Genomic DNA, 25,627 nt, shown 5'->3' on the forward strand with positions numbered 1-25,627 from the left:
GTGTTGGGTTGGGTTCTGATGTTGGTGATAGGGCTGGGTTCACAGTTGGGTGTTGGGTTGGGCTCTGATGTTGGTGATAGGGCTGAAGTTCACAGTCGGGTATTGGGTTGGGGTCTGATGTTGGTGATAAGGCTGGGGTCACAGTCGGGTTTTGGGTTGGGTTCTGATGTTGGTGATAGGGCTGGGGCCACAGTCAGGTGTTGGGTTGGGGTCTGATGTTGGTGATAAGGCTGGGGTCACAGTCGCGTGTTGGGTTGGGCTCTGATGTTGGTGATAGGGCTGGGGTCATGGTTGGGTTCTGATTTTGTTGATAAGGATGGGGTCACAGTCGGGTGTTGGGTTGGGTTCTGATGGTGATAGGGCTGGGGTTCACAGTCAGGTGTTTGGTTGGGTTCTGATGTTGGTGATAGGGCTGGGGTTTACAGTCAGGTGTTGGGTTGTGCTATGGTGTTGGTGATAGGGCTGTGGTCACAGTCAGGTGTTGGGTTGGGTTCTGATGTTGGTGATAGGGCTGAGTTCACAGTTGGGTGTTGGGTTGGGCTCTGATGTTGGTGATAGGGCTGAAGTTCACAGTCGGGTATTGGGTTTGGATCTGATGTTGGTGATAGGGCTGGGGTCACAGTCAGATTTTTGGTTGGGTTCTGATGTTGGTGATATGGCTGAGGTCACGGTTGGGTTCTGATGTTGGTGATAAGGCTGGGGTTTACAGTCAGGTGTTGGGTTGTGCTATGGTGTTGGTGATAGGGCTGTGGTCACAGTCAGGTGTTGGGTTGGGTTCTGATGTTGGTGATAGGGCTGAGTTCACAGTTGGGTGTTGGGTTGGGCTCTGATGTTGGTGATAGGGCTGAAGTTCACAGTCGGGTATTGGGTTTGGATCTGATGTTGGTGATAGGGCTGGGGTTACAGTCAGGTGTTGGGTTGGGCTCTGATGGTGATATGGCTGGGGTTCACAGTTGGGTGTTGGGATGGGTTTTGATATTGGTGATAGGACTGGGGTCACAGTCGGGTGTTGGGTTGGGCTATGACGGTGATAGGGCTGGGGTCACAGTCAGGTGTTGGTTGGGTTCTGATGTTTGGCGATAGGGCTGGGGTTCACAGTTGGGAGCTGGGTTGGGCTCTCATGTTGGTGATAGGACTGGGGTCACAGTCGGGTATTGGGTTGGGCTCTGATGTTGGTGATAGGGCTGGGGTCACAGTCGGGTATTGGGTTGGGCTCTGATGTTGGTGATAGGGCTGGGGTCACAGTCGGGTATTGGGTTGGGCTCTGATGTTGGTGATAGGGCTGGGGTTCACAGTCAGGTGTTGGGTTGTGCTGTGATGTTGGTGATAGGGCTGGGGTCACAGTCAGGTGTTGGGCTGGGTTCTGATGTTGGTGATAGGGCTGGAGTTCACAGTCTGGTATTGGGTTGGGTTCTGATGTTGGTCAGAGGGCTGGAGTTCACAGTCTGGTATTGGGTTGGGTTCTGATGTTGGTGATAGGGCTGGAGTTCACAGTCGGATGTTGGGTTGGGCTCTGATGTTGGTGATAGGGCTGAAGTTCACAGTCAGTTATTGGGTTGGGATCTGATGTTGGTGATAGGGCTGGGTTCACAGTTGGGTGTTGGGTTGGGCTCTGATGTTGGTGATAGGGCTGAAGTTCACAGTCGGGTATTGGGTTGCGATCTGATGTTGGTGATAGGGCTGGGGTCACAGTCAGGTGTTGGGTTGTGCTGTGATGTTGGTGATAGGGCTAGGGTCACAGTCGGGTGTTGGGTTGGGTTCTGATGTTGGTGAGAGGGCTGGAGTCACGGTTGGGTTCTGATTTTGGTGAGAAGGCTGGGGTCACAGTCGGGTGTTGGGTTGGGCTCGGATGAATAAAGGGCTGGGGTTCACAGTTGGGTGTTGGGTTGGGTTCTGATGTTGGTGATAGGGCTGGGGTTCACAGTCAGGTATTGGGTTGGGCTCTGATGTTGGGGATAGGGCTGGGGTTACAGTCAGGTGTTGCGTTGGGCTCTCTTGTTGGTGATAGGGCTGGGGTTCACAGTCAGGTGTTGCGTTGGGCTCTGATGTTGGTGATAGGGCTGGGGTCACAGTCAGCTATTGGGTTGTGCTGTGATAATGGTGATAGGGCTGGGGTCACAGTCAGGTGTTGGGTTGGGTTCTGATGTTGATGATAGGGATGGAGTTCACAGTCTGGTATTGGGTTGGGTTCTGATGTTAGTGATAGGGCTGGAGTTCACAGTCAGGTGTTGGGTTGGGCTCTCATGTTGGTGATAGGGCTGGGGTTCACAGTCAGGTGTTGGGTTGGGCTCTGATGTTGGTGATATTGCTGGGGTCACAGTCAGGTGTTGGGTTAGGCTCTGATGTTGGTGATAGGGCTGGGGTCACAGTTGGGTGTTGGGTTGGGTTCTGATGTTGGTGATATTGCTGGGGTCACGGTTGGGTTCTGATTTTGGTAATAAGGCTGGGGTCACAGTCGGGTGTTGGGTTGAGCTCTGATGGTGATAGGGCTGGGATTCACAGTCAGGTGTTGGGTTGGGTTCTGATGTTGGTGATAGGGCTGGGGCCACAGTCAGGTGTTGGGTTGGGTTCTGATGTTAGTGATAGAGCTGGGTTCACAGCTGGGTGTTGGGTTGGGCTCTGATGTTGGTGATAGGGCTGAAGTTCACAGTCGGGTATTGGGTTGGGGTCTGATGTTGGTGATAAGGCTGGGGTCACAGTCGGGTTTTGGGTTGGGTTCTGATGTTGGTGATATGGCTGGGGTCACAGTTGGGTGTTGGGTTGGGTTCTGATGTTGGTGATAGGGCTGGGGTCATGGTTGGGTTCTGATTTTGGTGATAAGGCTGGGGTCACAGTCGGGTGTTGGGTTGGGTTCTGATGGCGATAGGGCTGGGGTAACAGTCGGGTGTTGGGTTGGGCTCTGATGGTGATAGGGCTGGGGTTCACAGTCAGGTGTTGGGTTGGGCTCTGATGGTGATAGAGCTGGGGTTCACAGTTGGGAGCTGGGTTGGGCTCTCATGTTGGTAATAGGGCTAGGGTCACAGTCGGGTATTGGGTTGGGCTCTGATGTTGGTGATAAGGCTGGGGTAACAGTCGGGTGTTGGGTTGTGCTCTGATGGTGATAGGGCTGGGGTTCACAGTCAGGTGTTGGGTTGGGTTCTGATGTTGGCGATAGGGCTGGGGTTCACAGTTGGGAGCTGGGTTGGGCTCTCATGTTGGTGATAGGGTTGGGGTCACAGTCGAGTATTGGATTGGGCTCTGATGTTGGCGATAGGCCTGGGGTCACAGTCGGGTATTGGGTTGGGCTCTGATGTTGGTGATAGGGCTGGAGTCACAGTCGGGTGTTGGGTTGGGGTCACAGTTGGGTGTTGGGTTGGGCTCTAATATTGGTGAAAGGGCTGGGGTTCACAGTCAGGTGTTGGGTTGGGCTCTGTGTTAGACCAGTCTCACTAGACGAGGTTGACATTTAGCTCTGTTGTTGCTCGGGCCTAGAGTTAGGTGTTGGATGAAGCTGAGGTCAGGCTCAGATGGGTGGTTACCCAAGTGTTGTTTGAGGCTAAAGACGAGAGTTATAAATAGACTCACAATCCTGACATAATAGCAGAATTATGATTGCAGCTCTAGCAGTAACTGGAGAGCTGAATGGACGTTGAACCTGCGGTTGAGTCTTCCTGGGGTGAGGTGGCCCTTTGGTTCTAGAAAAGAGCGGCCAATAAAAATTATGAAGTTGAAATCCCTCTGAACACCCATAGTGTCCCTGCAACACCCCAGGGCCAGGGTCTGTGTGTCTAAGGCTGTGTGCACACTGGTGTAATGGGCACTACCACGTGTCTCATTTTGGAGCACCAGTGTGAACAAAGCCTTAAATAGAGGTGACTGGACAGTCTAGTGACCATTACTGAGCACCTAAGGTGGGTCATGCCATCTATCTCTAGACACAGATTACAGAGAACACAGGGGTCATGCTGGCTACTGACATGGGGGCTGCATACATCTACAGGGCATATGCTAATATCTTCACACTGGGTCATGCCAACTACTTCTAGGCACTACAACTACAGGAACCACGGTGAGGTATGGAGGCTCCAGACACTGAACGAGAGGATCCGTACAGATATGACCTCGTGGGCTGGACAAGGCCACCATCCTGACTCACCTTCAGTAGTGACGGGCAGGGAGATCTCCATACATGCTGCAGACTGTGCTTTTCGAAACGGTGGTCTGCCCGGGCCCCTCCTATTGGCTTTGGTGGCATCAGCACTGGAGATCCTCTTCCCGGACCCGCAGGTCTGTGACGTGGGACTGGTGCAGTGGCCATTAACGTGATCTACGAGACAGAAGAGCGACGTCAGGGACCGGCTGCCTATAGATCAGCGATACATGGTGAAGCTCCCTGAAGAGGTCACCCAGCTCTACCAGGCCATACCTGGTGATACCTATCCTGCTCCTATATACATGACACACCCTTCAGGACTGTGGTAGAGCTAGGTGAGAACCTCTCCAGGAATGGCAGTGGTGGCCATACTTGTCCTTGCCCATTCTCCCCATATGTGGCCCATATTCTTCACAATGGATTTTGTTTTTATATTCGCTGTATTTTTATTGATTTTTACTCTCATGGAGATTGGTACCATATGTAACTGAGCTGGGGGCGCGCACAGTCTTAGTCATTACTGGTTTTATCTGGTATTTCTTTATTACGGTACTTGTGTTTACAATATATTTTATTTTTTCTATATTTTTTTTGTGTTTTCACTGGTATACATACACACACACACACATACACACACACACATATACATACATATATATATGTATATGTGTATATATACACACATATATATATATATATATATATGTATATGTGTATATATATATACATATATATATGTATATGTGTATATATATATATATATATATATATATATATATATAATTAATATATATTTCCCCTATTCTGCGGGTTGTTTATTTGCGGTTTACAGTAGTGTGTGTCTTCTGGTTACTATAGGTAGGTGTGGCGTCATACCGCGTGGGTTTTCTCTATCATATTTCTTTATAGGTTTTCATTAGGCATTTATTAGCTTATTATGGATAAAGCTCTATGTTTAAACATTTATATTCTCTGTGTTCTGCACTTTACGCCTTGCACTGTCTTGTGGGATCTTTTACGCATCCTACATATTAGCGGATTTTATTTCACATCTCCGCTTGCACATATGTTTTATATTTTCCTCTAATTCTTGAGGCCGAACTTTATCCACGTGTCAATGTGTTGTCTTTGGTTTACATTTGAACTGAAGCTTTGTAGTTTTATTTATTGTCTATTTATATACTTCTGACAATAAGTATGTTCTGCATCTGCGCTGGGTATATCTTTACTTATGGATTACTGATTGCTTTGCGCATGCGCTAGGTATATCTTTACTTATGGATTACTGTCTGCTCTGCGCCTGCGCTGGGTATATATTTACTTATGGATTACTGATTGCTCTGCGCATGTGCTGGGTATATCTTTACTTATGGATTACTGTCTGCTCTACGCTGGGTATATCTTTACTTATGGATTACTGTCTGCTCTGCGCTGGGTATATATTTACTTATGGATTACTGATTGCTCTGCGCATGCGCTGGGTATAGCTTTACTTATGGATTACTGATTGCTCTGTGCATGCGCTGGGTATATCTTTACTTATGGATTACTGTCTGCTCTGCGCCTGCGCTGGATATATTTACTTATGGATTACTGATTGCTCTGCGCATGCGCTGGGTATATCTTTACTTATGGATTACTGATTGCTCTGTGCATACGCTGGGTATATCTTTACTTATGGATTACTGTCTGCTCTGCGCCAGTGCTGGGTATATCTTTACTTATGGATGTTTGTTCTGCGCCTGTGCTGGTATATCTTTACTTATGGATTACTGATTGATCTGCACATGCGCTGGGTATATCTTTACTTATGGATTACTGTCTGCTATGCGCCAGTGCTGGGTATATCTTTACTTATGGATTACTGATTGATCTGCACATGCGCTGGGTATAGCTTTACTTATGGATTACTGTTTGTTCTGTGCCTGCGCTTGGTATATCTTTACTTATGGATTACTGATTGCTCTGCACATGCGCTGGGTATATCTTTACTTATGGATTACTGTCTGCTCTGCGCCAGTGCTGGGTATATCTTTACTTATGGATTACTGTCTGCTCTGCGCCAGTGCTGGGTATATCTTTACTTATGGATTACTGTTTGTTCTGCGCCAGTGCTGGGTATATCTTTACTTATGGATTACTGTCTGCTCTGCGCCAGTGCTGGGTATATCTTTACTTATGGATTACTGTCTGCTCTGCGCCAGTGCTGGGTATATCTTTACTTATGGATTACTGTTTGTTCTGCGCCAGTGCTGGGTATGTTTTTACTTATGGATTACTGTCTGCTTTACTTATGGTTTACACACTAACTATGGTGTTTACCATTGGTAACACTCCCTTTGACGATCACACTCATTTTGGTGATCACTCTCAGTCACACTCGCTTACACTTAGTTTGGTGTTCATTCAATACTATATACAATGTAACCAGAAAGTCATTATATACAATGTATCCAGAAAGTCTTCACCCCCGATCACTATACACAATGTATCCAGAAAGTCTGAAGACTTTCTGGGGGTGAGGACTTTCTGGATACGGTCATACCAGAATGACACAAGATCTGACATGGATAATGCAGCAGACCCTGTATAGATATAAGGCACCATTATGACACTGTGAGGGGTTACGGGATTAGAGGGCAAAGAGCATTTTCTGGAATGGTGATGAGTATGTGGGCACATGTGGGCATCTCACTGATCTGTCCCCATGTGTGTCTGCCCGGAAATGATTTACAGGAAAATGAGTGTTATACACAAGCAATAATGTAGAAGATGCTGCCAACAGGAGGACTGCATGGATAGGAAAGAGAAGCCTCTGCCAAGCATTAGAGGACCCGCAGATCTCATGGGACTGGTTGATTTGCCAAATGAGGGTGAAAAGCTTTAAGAACTGTTGGCTTTGGCCTACCGTACCAAGATCAGTCTTAAGATCTGTTGGCAGACTTAACTTTCTCGATCCTTTAACTGAAACAACAGAAAAAGGAGAAAGGTTGTTAATAATCGCCAAAGTATAAGAAATGACAATACGGGGGTAACGGCTGACACACAGAGGGGTAACCAAAAGATGGCGTCCAGTCAGCAGAAGACATTGGCACCAGCCTCATATCTGCTGGGTAGTTGGATTACAAGGTGGTTCTGCTAAGCTGGCGGTGAGGATACCCTTGCCCAGGTTGACCTGGTGGATCTATTTTGGGTTCCTCTCTCCACATAGGTTAGGAATCGGGACTCTGGCCACATATTCTACAAGAGATGGCCAAGTTCAGAGAGGGTGAATGAATGCTTACCAGGATGAAGGGGTTTGGGGGTATGAACCAGCTCCAGGAGAAGGTCCTCCTGTCTAGGTTCTGCTGAATTAGATGTCAGGCTGGGTTCACATAGGTGTGGGGATCCAGTGCTGTCCTGAATGGGAACACCAAATGCGATAAGCTGAATCCATTGAACCCCGCATACCATCTGGTGACCTATAGGCTAGGCATAACCTCAGATGTATGGATGATCCATCGATGGTGGTTGTGCTAGATGAAAAAAACACAGCATGCAGGCTTTTTCCATCTTTACAGATAGAAACTATGATAGATCACCAGATATATGTGAACTTGGCTTCAGATAAAGTCTACTCCTCAATGACAGACAGAATCTCGTGGTTGCACCTCTGTGTTGCTGATCTTGAAGATGACTGGAAAGCAATAAGTGATGGGGGACACATCTGCATGTGATGCTTTGATATTAAGGTCATGATATCGCCCGGCCAAGATTTAGCTTGCAGAGATTAAACATGAGCCAACTCCAGGTAAGTCTTAGGTGATGAGTATATGACCACTATAAAATCTTGGTGACATGACCATTATCAGATCATGGTGAGATGCCCACTATCAGATCATGGTAAGAGGACCATTATCAATCAAAGGGAGATGACCACTATCAGATCATGGGGAGATGACCACTATCAGATCATGGTGAGAGGACAACTATGAGATCATGGTGAGAGGACCATTATCAGATCAAAGGGAGATGACCACTATCGGATCATAGCGAGATGACTACTATTGGATCATGGTGAGATGACCACTATCGGATCATGGTGAGATGACCACTATCAGATCATGGGGAGATGACCACTATCAGATCATGGTGAGATGACCACTATCAGATCATGGTGAGAGGACCATTATCAGATCAAAGGGTGATGACCACTATCAGATCCTGGTGAGATGACCACTATCAGGTGAGATGACCACTATCATATCATGGTTAGATGACCACCATCTGGTGAGATGGCCACTATCAGATCATGGGGAGATGTCCACTATCAGATAATGGCAACGTGACCACTATCAAATCATGGTGAGATGACCACTACCAGATCACGAGGAGATAACCACTATCAGATCATGGGGAGATGACTACTATCAGATCATGGGGAGATGACCACTACTCTGTCTTTGCAGATGACACCAAGCTTTGTAGCACGGTACAGTCTATAGAGGATGTGTATAGGTTACAAGATGACTTGGATAGACTAAGTGTCTGGGCATCCACTTGGCAAATGAGGTTCAATGTGGATAAATGTAAAGTTATGCATCTGGGTACTAATGACCTGCAGCATCGTATGTCTTAGGGGGGCTGTGTATATAAAGGGGGGCTGTGTATATAGAGGGGGGGGCTGTGTATATAGAGGGGGGGGCTGTGTATATAGAGGGGGGGCTGTGTATATATAGTGGGGTGGCTGTGTATATAGAGGGGGGGCTGTGTATATAGAGGGGGGCTGTGTATATAGAGGGGGGGCTGTGTATATAGAGGGGGGCTGTGTATACTAATAACCTGCAGCATCGTATGTCTTAGGGGGGATTAAACTGGCAGAGTCACTGGTAGAGAAGGATCTGGGTGACTTGTAGATCACAGACTACAGAATAGCACAATGTCAGGCTGCTGCTTCCAAAGCCGGCAGGATATTGTCATGTATCAAAAGAGGCATGGACTCAAGGCACAGGGACATAATACTCCCCCTTTATAAAGCATTGGTACGGCCTCACCTGGAATATGCTGTTCAGTTTTGGTCGCCTGTACATAAAAGGGACACTGTGGAGCTGGAAAGGGTGCAGAGACGCGCGACTAAACTAATATGGGGCATGGAACATCTTAGCTATGAGGAGCGATTAAAGGAGTTACAATTGTTTAGTCTTGAGAAGAGACGTATAAGGGGGGATATGATAAACGTATATAAGTATATAAATGGCCCATACAAAAAATATGGAGAAAAACTGTTCCAGGTTAAACCCCCCCAAAGGACGAGGGGGCACTCCCTCCGTCTGGAGAAGAAAAAGTTTAGTCTCAAGGGGCGACACGCCTTCTTTACCGTGAGGACTGTGAACTTATGGAACAGTCTACCTCAGGAACTGGTCACAGCAGGAAAAATTAACAGCTTTAAAACAGGATTAGATACATTCCTGGAACAAAATAACATTAATGCTTATGAAGAAATATAAAATTCCATCCCTTCCCCAATATCGCGCCACACCCCTACCCTTTAATTCCCTGGTTGAACTTGATGGACATATGTCTTTTTTCGACCGTACTAACTATGTAACTATGACCACTATCAGATCATGGGGAGATGACCATGATCAGATCATGGGGAGATGACCACTATCAGATCATGGTGAGATGACCACTATCAGATCATGGGGAGATGACCACTATCAGATCATGGTGAGGTGACCACTATCAGATCATGGGGAGGTGACCACTATCAGATCATGGGGAGATGACCACTATCAGATCATGGTGAGATGACCACTATCAGATCATGGGGAGATGACCACTATCAGATCATGGGGAGATGACCACTATCAGATCATGGTGAGATGACCACTATCAGATCATGGGGAGATGACCACTATCAGATCATGGGGAGATGACCACTATCAGATCATGGTGAGATGACCACTATCAGATCATGGTGAGGTGACCACTATCAGATCATGGGGAGATGACCATTATAAGATCATGGGGAGATGACCACTATCAGATCATGGGGAGATGACCACTATCAGATCATGGTGAGATGACCACTATCAGATCATGGGGAGATGACCATTATCAGATCATGGGGAGATGACCACTATCAGATCATGGTGAGGTGACCACTATCAGATCATGGTGAGGTGACCACTTTCAGATCATGGGGAGATGGCCACTATCAGATCATGGTGAGATGACCACTATCAGATCATGGGGAGATGGCCACTATCAGATCATGGTGAGATGACCACTATCAGATCATGGTGAGATGACCACTATCAGATCATGGTGAGGTGACCACTATCAGATCATGGGGAGGTGACCACTTTCAGATCATGGGGAGATGGCCACTATCAGATCATGGTGAGGTGACCACTATCAGATCATGGTGAGGTGACCACTATCAGATCATGGGGAGATGACCACTATCAGATCATGGTGAGGTGACCACTATCAGATCATGGGGAGATGACCATTATAAGATCATGGTGAGATGACCACTATCAGATCATGGTGAGATGACCACTATCAGATCATGGTGAGGTGACCACTATCAGATCATGGTGAGGTGACCACTATCAGATCATGGTGAGGTGACCACTATCAGATCATGGTGAGGTGACCACTATCAGATCATGGGGAGATGACCACTATCAGATCATGGGGAGATGACCACTATCAGATCATGGTGAGGTGACCACTATCAGATCATGGTGAGGTGACCACTATCAGATCATGGTGAGGTGACCATTATCAGATCATGGGGAGATGGCCACTATCAGATCATGGTGAGGTGACCACTATCAGATCATGGTGAGGTGACCATTATAAGATCATGGTGAGATGACCACTATCAGATCATGGTGAGATGACCACTATCAGATCATGGTGAGGTGACCATTATAAGATCATGGTGAGATGACCACTATCAGATCATGGTGAGATGACCACTATCAGATCATGGTGAGGTGACCACTATCAGATCATGGTGAGGTGACCATTATCAGATCATGGGGAGATGACCACTATCAGATCATGGTGAGGTGACCACTATCAGATCATGGTGAGGTGACCATTATCAGATCATGGGGAGATGGCCACTATCAGATCATGGTGAGGTGACCACTATCAGATCATGGGGAGATACCACAGATGACACAATTGATCATGGAGGTTTAGGGAGAACCCTGAAGCTCTTCTTCATTCACCCCAAGACTCCTTCTTCTGTAGTTTAACTTGGGACTTGTCTATGAATCACAAAGGAAAAGCTTTGAGTAGACTTTGGTTCTTGGGATCGTGGTGGGATGGGGCTGAGATTACTAATGGGGCAGAGAGAATCTATAAGATATTAATTGCTTTCTGCACCAACGCGTTTCAGTCTGGTTGGTGATGGCCTCTCTACAGGATCATGGTAAGTATTATTACGGGGCCCTTCTATATGAATCCTGGAGCAGAGAGAACCCATGACATACAGGATGCTTTCTACACCCACGCATTTCGGGCGGTGATGGCCTCTCTACAGGATCATGCTGAGTACTTGTAACCCCGACTCGAGGGGACTCCTTTATCAGCGGCGCAGCCATGTTCATCCTCAGACTTTCCTCCCGCGGCTCCTGGATAGGATAAATCCACTTTCATCCGTCTTATCTAACGCAGACTATCTCCCCTTCGGCACACTCTGCCGCTCTCGCAGATTATCTACCTTCCCAGTCCCCAGCATTTCCTTTTATCTGTCATTTAGCATTTACAGCGTCGACCTTCTGCACTCTTTACAATTACCGAGCCGCACCGCATCGCCTCATGTCATAGACCATCATCTATAATATCATCCATAATATCATCACACATCATCCATAATATCATCCAAAATGTCATCACACATCATCATTATATCATCCATAATATAATCACACATCATCCTTATATCATCTGTAATATCATCACACATCATTCATAATATCATCACACATCATTACACATCATCCTTATATTATTTATATCATCACACATCATCCATAATATCATCACTAATCATTACACATCATCCTTATATCATCACACATTATCCTTATATCATCCGTAATATCATCACACATCATCCATAATATCATCCATAATGTCATCACACATCATCATTATATCATCCATAGTATAATCACACATCATCCTTATATCATCCGTAATATCATCACACATCATTCATAATATCATCACACATCATTACACATCATCCTTATATTATTTATATCATCACACATCATCCATAATATCATCACTAATCATTACACATCATCCTTATATCATCACACATTATCCTTATATCATCCGTAATATCATCACACATCATTCATAATATCATCACATATCATTACACATCATCCTTATATTATCTATATCATCACACATCATCCATAATATCATCACTAATCATTACACATCATCCTTATATCATCACACATTATCCTTATATCATCCATAATATCATCACACATCATCCTTATATCATCACACATCATCCATAATATCATCACTAATCATTACACATCATCCTTATATCATCACACATTATCCTTATATCATCCATAATATCATCACACATCATCCTTATATTATCCATAATATAATCACACATCATCCATAATATCATCCATAATTTCATCACACATCATCCTTATATTATCCATAATATTATCACATATTATCCTTATATCATCCGTAATATCATCACACATCATCCTTATATCATCCATAATATAATCACACATCATCCTTATATCATCCTTATATCATCACACATCATTCATAATATCATCACATATCATTACACATCATCCTTATATTATCTATATCATCACACATCATCCATAATATCATCACTAATCATTACACATCATCCTTATATCATCACACATTATCCTTATATCATCCATAATGTCATCACACATCATCCTTATATCATCACACATAATCCATAATATCATCACATATCATCACACATCATCCTTATATCATCCATAATATAATCACACATCATCCTTATATCATCCTTATATCATCACACATCATCCATAATATCATCACTAATCATTACACATCATCCTTATATCATCCATAATATAATCACTAGGGATGTAAGAAAAAATCGATTCGCGTGATTATCGCGATTTTTTCACTTGGCGATACTGAATCGATTCTTTTAGTGATGTGGAATTTGTATCTCCTGACCCCCACAACAGCATGTCCCGGGCATCAGGAGATACAAGCTCCACATTTGTGGAGGCGGGCAGGCCGGATCTGATGCGGCGGCGCTCTGGGTGTACGGAGCGGGCTCTGACTCGTGCCCGCTCCGTACTCTGCAGCCCCCGGCTGTTCTCAGTAGCAGGGGGCCGCCGCTAATAGCCAGCATGCAGCGATCGCCGCGGCTGGCTATTAAAGGAGTAGTCCGGCGCGCACTTTTCTCATGTTATCCCGTCCGGGCGGCAAAATAAACGGAGCTTCAGCCTATCACCAGCAGAGGCGGGACATTGCTGCGGCCGGTGATAGGCTGAAGCTCCGTGTGACGTGCCGGGCTAACAGGAAGTAAGAAGAATACAGCCTGGGGACCCAACACCTGTACCGGACTGTACCGGAGCTCCGGGGGCGCGTTGGCAGGTAAGAGAAAGCGTGTTTTCTTTTATTTTGCAGCCCGGACAGGATAAAATAAGAAAAGTGCGCGCCGGAGTACTAGATCGCCGCTGTCAAAGCTGACAGCGGCGTCTATTGGGATCTATGAGTGCTCCCAGGTGGGCGATGTATTGGGATATATCGTGATGTATCGTCACCTAGATGGTATCGCGATAAATCGGTGTCAGGATTCGGCAGGCTGGAGGTGGATCCTCTGTGCCAGAGAGGAATTGGCGTGGACCGTGTTGGTGGACCGGTTCTAAGTTGCTACTGGTTTTCACCAGAGCCCGCCGCATAGCGGGATGGTCTTGCAGCGGCGGTAGCAACTAGGTCGTATCCACCGGCAACGGCTCAACCTCTCTGACTGCTGAGATAAGCGCGGTACAAGGGAGTAGACAAGAGCAAGGTCGGACGTAGCAGAAGGTCAGGGCAGGCAGCAAGGATCGTAGTCAGGGGCAACGGCAGGAGGTCAGGAACACAGGCTAGGAACACACAAGGAAACGCTTTCACTGGCACAATGGCAACAAGATCCGGCAAGGAAGGGAAGGGGAAGTGAGGTTATATAGGGAAGTGCACAGGTGAACATACTAATTAGAACCAGGCGCCAATCAGTGGCGCACCGGCCCTCTAAATCGCAAAGACCCGGCGCGCGCGCGCCCTAAGGAGCGGGGCCGCGTGCGCGGGGACAGCACAGACGGGGAACGGGTCTGGTAAGCGAGTCGGGATGCGCATCGCGAGCGGGCGTGTCCCGCATCGCGAATCGCATCCCGGCTGGGAACATTATCGCAGCGCACCCGGTCGGCGGGTCTGACCGGGGCGCTGCGAATAGGAGAACGCTGTGAGCGCTCCGGGGAGGGGCGGGGACCCGGAGCGCTCGGCGTAACAATCGGGATATATCGAATTGCCACACTGGTATCGCGATTCGAATCGTATCGCCAAATTCTTGGTGATTCACACCCCTAATAATCACACATCATCTATAATATCATCCATAATATCATCACACATCATCCTTATATTATCCATATTATAATCACACATCATCCTTATATTATCCATATTATAATCACACATCATCCATAATATCATCCATAATATCATCACACATCATTATATCATCCATAATATCATCACACATCATCCTTATATTATCCATATTATAATCACACATCATCCATAATATCATCCATAATATCATCACACATCATTATATCATCCATAATATCATCACACATCATCCTTATATCATCACATATCATTATATCATCCATAATATCATCACACATCATCCTTATATTATCCATAATATAATCACACATCATCATTATATCATCACTTATTACACATCATCCTTATATTATCCATAATATCATCACTTATTACACATCATCCTTATATCATCCATAATATCATCACATATTATCCTTATATCATCCGTAATATCATCACACATCATCATTATATCATCTATAATATCATCACATATTATCCTTATATCATCACACATCATCCATAATATCATCACTTATTACACATCATCCTTATATCATCCATAATATCATCACACATCATCCATAATGTCATACTTATATCATCCATAATATCACCACATATCATCCATAATATCATCAAACATCTTCCTTATGTCATACCACATCATCCATATCATCCATAATATTATCACACATCATCCTTATATTATCCATAATATCATCACACATCATCCTTATATTATCCATAATATAATCACACATCATCCATATCATCCATAATGTCATCACACATCATCATTATATCATCCATATCATCATCACATATCATCCTTATATCATCACACATCATTATATCATCCATAATATCATCACACATCATCCTTATATCATCACATATTATTATATCATCCATAATATCATCAAACATCATCCTTATATCATCCGTAATATCATCACACATCATCATTATATCATCCATAATATCATCACACATCATCCTTATATTATCCATAATATAATCACACATCATCCATATCATCCATAATATCATCACACATCATCCTTATATTATCCATAATATAATCACACATCATCCTTATATCATCCATAATATCATCACACATCATCCATAATATCATCACACATCATCATTATATCATCCATAATATCATCACATATCATCCATAATATCATCAAACATCTTCCTTATATCATACCACATCATCATTATATCATCCATAATATCATCACACATCATCCTTATATCATCACACATCATCATTATATCATCCATAATATCATCACACATCATCCTTATATTATCCATAATATATTCACACATCATCCTTATATCATCACACATCATCATTATATCATCCATAATATCATCACACATCATCCTTATATTATCCATAATATAATCACACATCATCCATATCATCCATAATGTCATCACACATCATCATTATATCATCCATATCATCACATATCATCCTTATATCATCCATGTCATCACACATCATCATCATATCATCCATATCATCATCACATATCATCCTTATATCATCACACATCATTATATCATCCATAATATCATCAAACATCATCCTTATATTCATCGTAATATCATCACACATCATCATTATATCATCCATAATATCATCACACATCATCATTATATTATCCATAATATAATCACACATCATCCTTATATCATCCATAATATCACACATCATCATTATATCATCCATAATATCATCACATATCATCCATAATATCATCAAACATCTTCCTTATATCATACCACATCATCCATATCATCCATAATATTATCACACATCATCCTTATATTATCCATAATATATTCACACATCATCCTTATATCATCACACATCATCATTATATCATCCATAACATCCTCACACATCATCCTTATATTATCCATAATATAATCACACATCATCCATATCATCCATAATGTCATCACACATCATCATTATATCATCCATATCATCACATATCATCCTTATATCATCCATGTCATCATACATCATCATCATATCATCATCACATATCATCCTTATATCATCACACATCATTATATCATCCATAATATCATCAAACATCATCCTTATATCATCCGTAATATCATCACACATCATCATTATATCATCCATAATATCATCACACATCATCCTTATATTATCCATAATATAATCACACATCATCCTTATATCATCCATAATATCATCACACATCATCATTATATCATCCATAATATCATCACACATCATCCTTATATCATCCATAATATCACACATCATCATATCATCCATAATATAATCACACATTATCCTTATATCATCCATAATATGATCACACATCATCCTTATATTATCCATAATATAATCACACATTATCCATATCATCCATAATGTCATCAAACATCATCCTTATATCATCTCACATCATCCATATTATCATCAAACATCATTCTTATATCATCCATTATTTCATCACACATCATCCATAATATCATCACACATCATCCTTATATCATCCATAATATCACTCATCATCCATAATATCATCACACATGATCCATTATATCATCACAAATCATCCTTCTATCATCCATAATATCACTCATCATCCATAATATCATCACACATCATCCATATATATCATCCATTATATCATCACACATCATTCTTATATCATCCATATCACTCATCATCCATAATATCATCACACATCATCCTTATACATCCATAATATCATCACACATCATTAATAATATCATCACACATCATCCACAATGCCGATGTGTATTAGACGTGGCAGGAGACGGCAGTGCCGCTGTGTATTAGACGTGGTAGGAGACGGCAGTGCCGCTGTGTATTAGACATGGTAGGAGACAGCAGTGCCGCTGTGTATTAGACGTGGTAGGAGACGGCAGTGCCGCTGTGTATTAGATGTGGTAGGAGACGGCAGTGCCGCTGTGTATTAGACATGGTAGGAGACGGCAGTGCCGCTGAGTATTAGACGTGGTAGGAGACAGCAGTGCCGCTGTGTATTAGACACGGCAGGAGACGGCAGTGCCGCTGAGTATTAGACGTGGTAGGAGACAGCAGTGCCGCTGAGTATTAGACGTGGTAGGAGACGGCAGTGCCGCTGAGTATTAGACGTGGTAGGAGACAGCAGTGCCGCTGTGTATTAGACGTGGCAGGAGACGGCAGTGCCGCTGTGTATTAGACGTGGTAGGAGACAGCAGTGCCGCTGTGTATTAGACGTGGTAGGAGACGGCAGTGCCGCTGTGTATTAGACGTGGCAGGAGACGGCAGTGCCGCTGTGTATTAGACGTGGTAGGAGACGGCAGTGCCGCTGTGTATTAGACGTGGCAGGAGACGGCAGTGCCGCTGTGTATTAGACGTGGTAGGAGACAGCAGTGCCGCTGTGTATTAGACATGGTAGGAGACAGCAGTGCCGCTGTGTATTAGACATGGCAGGAGACGGCAGTGCCGCTGTGTATTAGACGTGGTAGGAGACAGCAGTGCCGCTGTGTATTAGACACGGCAGGAGACGGCAGTGCCGCTGTGTATTAGACGTGGTAGGAGACAGCAGTGCCGCTGTGTATTAGACATGGCAGGAGACGGCAGTGCCGCTGTGTATTAGACATGGCAGGAGACGGCAGTGCCGCTGTGTATTAGACATGGCAGGAGACGGCAGTGCCGCTGTGTATTAGACGTGGTAGGAGACGGCAGTGCCGCTGTGTATTAGACGTGGCAGGAGACGGCAGTGCCGCTGTGTATTAGACGTGGCAGGAGACGGCAGTGCCGCTGTGTATTAGACGTGGTAGGAGACGGCAGTGCCGCTGTGTATTAGACATGGCAGGAGATGGCAGTGCCGATGTGTATTAGATGTGGTAGGAGACAGCAGTGCCGCTGTGTATTAGACGTGGTAGGAGACAGCAGTGCCGCTGTGTATTAGACGTGGCAGGAGACGGCAGTGCCGCTGTGTATTAGACGTGGTAGGAGACAGCAGTGCTGCTGTGTATTAGACGTGGCAGGAGACGGCAGTGCCGATGTGTATTAGATGTGGTAGGGGACGGCAATGCAGCTGTGTATTAGACGTGGTAGGAGACAGCAGTGCTGCTGTGTATTAGACGTGGTAGGAGACGGCAGTGCCGCTGTGTATTAGACGTGGTAGGAGACAGCAGTGCTGCTGTGTATTAGACGTGGCAGGAGACGGCAGTGCCGATGTGTATTAGATGTGGTAGGGGACGGCAATGCAGCTGTGTATTAGACGTGGTAGGAGACAGCAGTGCTGCTGTGTATTAGACGTGGTAGGAGACGGCAGTGCCGCTGTGTATTAGATGTGGTAGGAGACAGCAGTGCTGCTGTGTATTAGACGTGGCAGGAGACGGCAGTGCCGCTGTGTATTAGACGTGGTAGGAGACAGCAGTGCCGCTGTGTATTAGACGTGGCAGGAGACGGCAGTGCCGCTGTGTATTAGACATGGCAGGAGACGGCAGTGCCGCTGTGTATTAGACATGGCAGGAGACGGCAGTGCCGCTGTGTATTAGACGTGGTAGGAGACGGCAGTGCCGCTGTGTATTAGACATGGCAGGAGACGGCAGTGCCGATGTGTATTAGATGTGGTAGGAGACAGCAGTGCCGCTGTGTATTAGACGTGGTAGGAGACAGCAGTGCCGCTGTGTATTAGACGTGGCAGGAGACGGCAGTGCCGCTGTGTATTAGACGTGGTAGGAGACAGCAGTGCTGCTGTGTATTAGACGTGGCAGGAGACGGCAGTGCCGATGTGTATTAGATGTGGTAGGGGACGGCAATGCAGCTGTGTATTAGACGTGGTAGGAGACAGCAGTGCTGCTGTGTATTAGACGTGGTAGGAGACGGCAGTGCCGCTGTGTATTAGACGTGGTAGGAGACAGCAGTGCTGCTGTGTATTAGACGTGGCAGGAGACGGCAGTGCCGATGTGTATTAGATGTGGTAGGGGACGGCAATGCAGCTGTGTATTAGACGTGGCAGCAAAGACCCGACCCCTATTGTTCAAAGCCTCTTCCAGGTACCTGAGGTGGGTGACTTGCAGCGGTCCAGCTCCAGGGACACGGGGCTATCTGCCAGTTCTGTCAGACCTAGAAGAAAACAATCACATTACTACAATGACCATGCGCGGTAGAACTGTGAGGGGCCCCCGAGGACCCTCCTGCATAGGGGGCTGGTATCCTCAAATCAATAAGGCAATGTTCAAGAGCTGAGGGAAAAGTACATAACTGACAGGGAGACAGTACTATCTCTACCTACATCATTTACAGGGAGAGACAGGGAGGAAATACTATCTGTACCTACATCATTTACATGAAGAGACAGGGAGGCAGTACTATCTGTCCCTACAGTACATCATTTACATGAAGAGACAGTACTATCAATACCTACCTCATTTAAAGGGAGAGACAGGGAGGCAGTACTATTTCTACATACATCATTTACATAAAGTGACAGGGAGGCATTACTATCTGTCCCTAGATCATTTACAGGGAAAGACAGGGAGGAAATTCTATATGTACCTACATCTTTTACATGAAGAGACAGGGAGGCAGTACTATCTGTACCTACAGTACATCATTTACATGAAGAGACAGTACTATCTGTACCTACCTCATTGAAAGAAAGAGACAGGGAGGCAGTACTATCTGTCCCTAGATCATTTACAGGGAAAGACAGGGAGGAAATACAATATGTACCTACATCTTTTACATGAAGAGACAGGGAGGCAGTACTATCTGTACCTACAGTACATCATTTACATGAAGAGACAGTACTATCTGTACCTACCTCATTGAAAGAAAGAGACAGGGAGGCAGTACTATCTGTCCCTAGATCATTTACAGGGAAAGACAGGGAGGAAATACAATATGTACCTACATCTTTTACATAAAGAGACAGGGAGGCAGTACTATCTGTACCTACAGTACATCATTTACATGAAGAGACAGTACTATCTGTACCTACCTCATTGAAAGAAAGATACAGGGAGGCAGTACTATCTGTAGCTACATTATTTAAAGGGAGAGACAGGGAGGCAGTACTATCTGCACCTACATCATTTACATGAAGAGACAGGGAGGCAGTACTATCTGTACCTGCATCATTCACATGAAGAGACAGTTAGGCAGTACTATCTGTAGCTACATCATTTAAAGGGAGAGACAGGGAGGCAGTACTATCTGCACCTACATCATTTACATGGAGACAGGGAGGCAGTACTATCTGTACCTACATCATTCACATGAAGAGACAGGGAGGCAGTACTATCTGTACCTACATCATTCACATGAAGAGACAGGGAGGCAGTACTATCTGTACCTACATCATTCACATGAAGAGACAGGGAGGCAGTACTATCTGTACCTACATCATTTAAAAGGAGAGACAGGGAGGCAGTACTAGCTGTACCTACATCATTTACATGAAGAGACAGGGAGACAGTACTATCTGTACCTACATCATTTAAAGGAAGAAACAGGGAGGCAGTACTATTTGTACCTACATCATTTAAAAGGAGAGACAGGGAGGCAGCACTATCTGTACCTACATAATTTAAAGGGAGAGACAGGGAGTAAGTACTATCTTTACCTACATCATTTAAAGGGAAAGACAGGGAGGCAGTACTATCTGCACCTACCTAAAGGGAAAGACAGGGAGGCAGTACTATCTGTACCTACATAATTTAAAGGGAGAGACAGGGAGTAAGTACTATCTTTACCTACATCATTTACATCTCAAACTCAAATTATTTGGGGCCACTGGAGGTTGAGGCTGGGTGAGGCTGGGCCGCATGCGCCCCTCACATATAATGCCCCCTGATAGATATGACCCCCATCAGGTAGGGCTCCCAAGTAGGTACATTGGCCCCCATATAGATATGACCCCCACGTGATAGGGCTCCCCAGTAGGTATAGAGGCCCCCAGATAGATATGACCCCCATCTGGTAGGTACAAAGGCCCCAGATGGATATGATCCCCATCACTGATGGGGTAACATCTACCTACTGGGGAGCCCTACCTGATGAACAGGTAGGGGTTCCCAATAGGTGTACAGGCCCCCCGATAGATATTACCCCCTGGCAGGTAGGGCTCCTATTTAAAAAATGATGCCCCCTAAGAAGATAGGTTAGCCCCTGGTGATAAGAAGGTCCTCCCTTATTAGGCAAGTTAAGTTTCACCGCTACAGTACTTACATCTACCTGCTGCAGCCTAAAACGAGCCTTCTTTGTGGGGATGCGCACGTTAGGTGACATCGTCCTGCGCTGCGGATGCGATGACGTCACCAATCGTGCACATCTCTCCAGGAAGGCTCGTTATTGGCTGCAGCAGGGAGATATAGGTACAGTAGCAGTGTGTGCCGACGAGTGTGAAGGCTTCTGACATTTAGCGCTGCTTGCCTGAAGCATGCCTGAAGAAATCACCTGCCCGGCACCCAGGCCACACAATTTCATTCCGCAGGCCGGAAGTTTGAGACCCCTGATTTACCTGGAGAGGCAGTACTATCTGTACCTACATCATGTACAGGGAAGCAGTACTATCTGTATCTACATAACCTACATGGAGAGGCAGTACTATCTGTACCTACATCATGTACAGGGAAGCAGTACTATCTGTACCTACATCATTTGCAGGGAAGCAGTACTATCTGTATCTACATCATGTACAGGGAAGCAGTACTATCTGTATCTACATAACCTACATGGAGAGGCAGTACTATCTGTACCTACATCATGTACAGGGAAGCAGTACTATTTGTATCTACATCATTTACAGGGAAGCAGTACTATCTGTACCTACATCATGTACAGGGAAGCAGTACTATCTGTATCTACATCATGTACAGGGAAGCAGTACTATCTGTATCTACATCATGTACAGGGAAGCAGTACTATCTGTATCTACATCATGTACAGGGAAGCAGCACTATCTGTATCTACATCATTTACAGGGAAGCAGTAATATTTGTATCTACATCATGTACAGGGAAGCAGTACTATCTGTACCTACATCATGTACAGGGAAGCAGTACTATCTGTACCTACATCATGTACAGGGAAGCAGTACTATCTGTATCTACATCATGTACAGGGAAGCAGTACTATCTGTATCTACATCATGTACAGGGAAGCAGTACTATTTGTATCTACATCATGTACAGGGAAGCAGTACTATCTGTACCTACATCATGTACAGGGAAGCAGTACTATTTGTATCTACATCATGTACAGGGAAGCAGTACTATCTGTATCTACATAACCTACAGGGAGACAGTACTATCTGCACCTACATCAATTACATGGAGAGACAGTGAGGCAGTATTAGCTGTACCTACATCAATTACAGGGAGAGGCAGTATTATATGTACCTACATCACTTACAGGGAAGCAGTACTATCTGTACCTACATAACCTACAGGGAGAGACAGTACTGCAGTACTATCTGTACCTACTGTAAGAACCCAAAGGGTAAACCTTTTCTGAGCTCTTGTTTGGCTTGGTTGCTTGGCTACACTCTTGCCAATCTGGCTGTGGCAGCAATCAGTCACCTGTGAGCTGTAGATTTAAGCCCAGATCATTCCTTTCCTTGTTGCCTGTGAAAGAGCTTGTCTCAGAGTAACTACATTTTTGTTATTGATCTTGGCTTTCTGACCTTTCTTTCTGTATTTGTGTATTGGTACCGCAACAAATCCTGTTTGACTCGGCTAGTTTTTACCCTTGTTTCATTGTGTGAGTGTTTAGTTGTTTCTCTGTTACTTTTGTGTGCTTTCAGCTGTTTCCCGACCTCGTCAGTTTTTGTAGTTTATTATTTCGCTTTTTGTCTGTCCCTCACTTATTTAGGAAGGGACCGTCACCATGGTTCTGGACCCATTGTGTAGGGCACAAAGGGAGTGAGCAAGGGCTGCACTCTATCCCTGCCCGACATTACACACACCTAAATAACTGACAGAGAGGCAGTACTATCTGTAGCTACATCATTTACAGGGAGAGACAGGGAGGCAGTACTATCTGTACCAACATCAATTATAGGAAGAGACAGGGAGGCAGAACTATCTGTACCTACATAATTTACAGGGAGAGACAGGGAGGCAGTACTATCTGTACCTACATCTTTTATATGGAGTGACAGGGAGGCAGTACTATCTGTACTTTCATCATTTACAGGGAGAGACAGGGAGGCAGTACTATCTGCACCTACATAATTTAGAAAGAGAGACAGAGAGGCAGTGATATCTGTACCTACATCATTTACATTGAGAGACAGGGAGGCAGTACTATCTGCACGTATATTATTTACAGGGAGAGACAGGGAGGCCGCACTATCTGTACCTACATCATTTACAGGGAGAGACAGGGAGGCAGGACAATCTGCCCTATATAATTTACAGGAAGAGAAGGGGAGGCAGTACAATATGTATCTACATAATTTATAAGGAGAGGCAGGGAGGCAGTACTATCTGTTCCTATATAACTGACAAGGAGTGACAGGGAGACAGTACTATCTCTACCAACATAATTTACATGGAGAGGTAGTACTATCTGTACCTACATCATTTACAGGGAAAGACAGGGAGGCAGTACTATCTGTACCGACATCCTTTACAGGGAGAGACAGGGAGGCAGTACTATCTGTATCTACATCATTTACATGGAGAGGCAGTGTTATCTGTACCTACATAACTTACAGGGAGAGACAGTACTATCGGTACCTACAAAGGCAGATAGGGAGACAGTACTATTTGTACCTACATCAATTACAAGAAGAGGCATATATATATATATATATATATATATCTACCTACATCACTAACTGGGAAGCAGTACTATCTATACCTACATAACCTACATGGAGAGACAGGGAGAAAGTACTAACTGTACCTACATCAATTACAGGGAGAGACAGTACTGCAGTACTATCTGTACCTACTGTAAGAACCCAAAGGGTTAACCTTTTCTGAACTCTTGTTTGGCTTGGTTGCTTGGCTACGCCCTAGTCAATCTGGCTGTGGCAGCAATCAGGCTTAGTCCCCTGTGAGCTGTAGATTTAAGCCCAGATCATTCCTTTCCTTGTTGCCTGTGAAAGAGCTTGTCTCAGAGTAACTAGCGTTGTTTGTCCTGCATTTTTGTTATTGATCTTGGCTTTATGACCTTTCTTCTGTATTTGTGTCTTGGTACCTCAACAAATCCTGTTTCTGACTCTGCTAGATTTTACCCTGATTTCATTGTGTGAATGTTAAGTTGTTTCTCTGTTAGATTTGTGTGCCTCCAGCTGTTTCCCGACCTCGTGAGTTTTTATAGTTTATTATTTTGACTTTTGTCTGTCCCTTACTTATTTAGGAAGGGACCTTCCCTGTAATGTCTGCTTATTTGTTTTTTGTATTTTTCTGTTTAGGTGTGTATTCACACACGTTTGTTCTGAGCAGTTTGCTATTCTTTCTGGATTGGGAATGGTTAATGCTCAGAACCATTGAGAACTTGAGTGGGGTTATTTATCCAGAGTTCTCCTGCATTCTGGTGCTGGTTATTTTGGGCAATAATGCTACTCTGATGTCTGTTTGTGCATTACACTTCCAAGTCTGCTTGAGCATTTACCTTGCATTTATCTTGTGATTTTATCTGAGTTTTAGCCATGGTTAAAGAGTCCTGTTTATTGTAGATTTGAATCTGTGTACATTTGTCGGTTTTAGGATTAGTATGTCCTTTCTGCTTAGTCTGTGTTCACACTGTCTGAGTCTAGTCTAGTTTTACCTGTG

The 25,627-nt window shown here is 44.6% G+C and overlaps 1 protein-coding gene across 1 annotated transcript in view; it reads right to left on the reverse strand.

Annotated features, from left to right (window-relative positions):
* STXBP5L (syntaxin binding protein 5L) overlaps positions 1–25,627 on the reverse strand; it is a 452,679-nt gene that overhangs the window by 57,303 nt on the left and 369,749 nt on the right. The window contains 2 exon segments of the mRNA XM_056554342.1: positions 4,136–4,306; positions 19,899–19,964. Coding sequence (XP_056410317.1) covers positions 4,136–4,306; positions 19,899–19,964 — 237 coding nt within the window.

The sequence above is a fragment of the Hyla sarda genome, unplaced genomic scaffold (assembly GCF_029499605.1).
Source record: "Hyla sarda isolate aHylSar1 unplaced genomic scaffold, aHylSar1.hap1 scaffold_68, whole genome shotgun sequence".
NCBI classification, from domain to species: Eukaryota; Metazoa; Chordata; class Amphibia; order Anura; family Hylidae; genus Hyla; species Hyla sarda.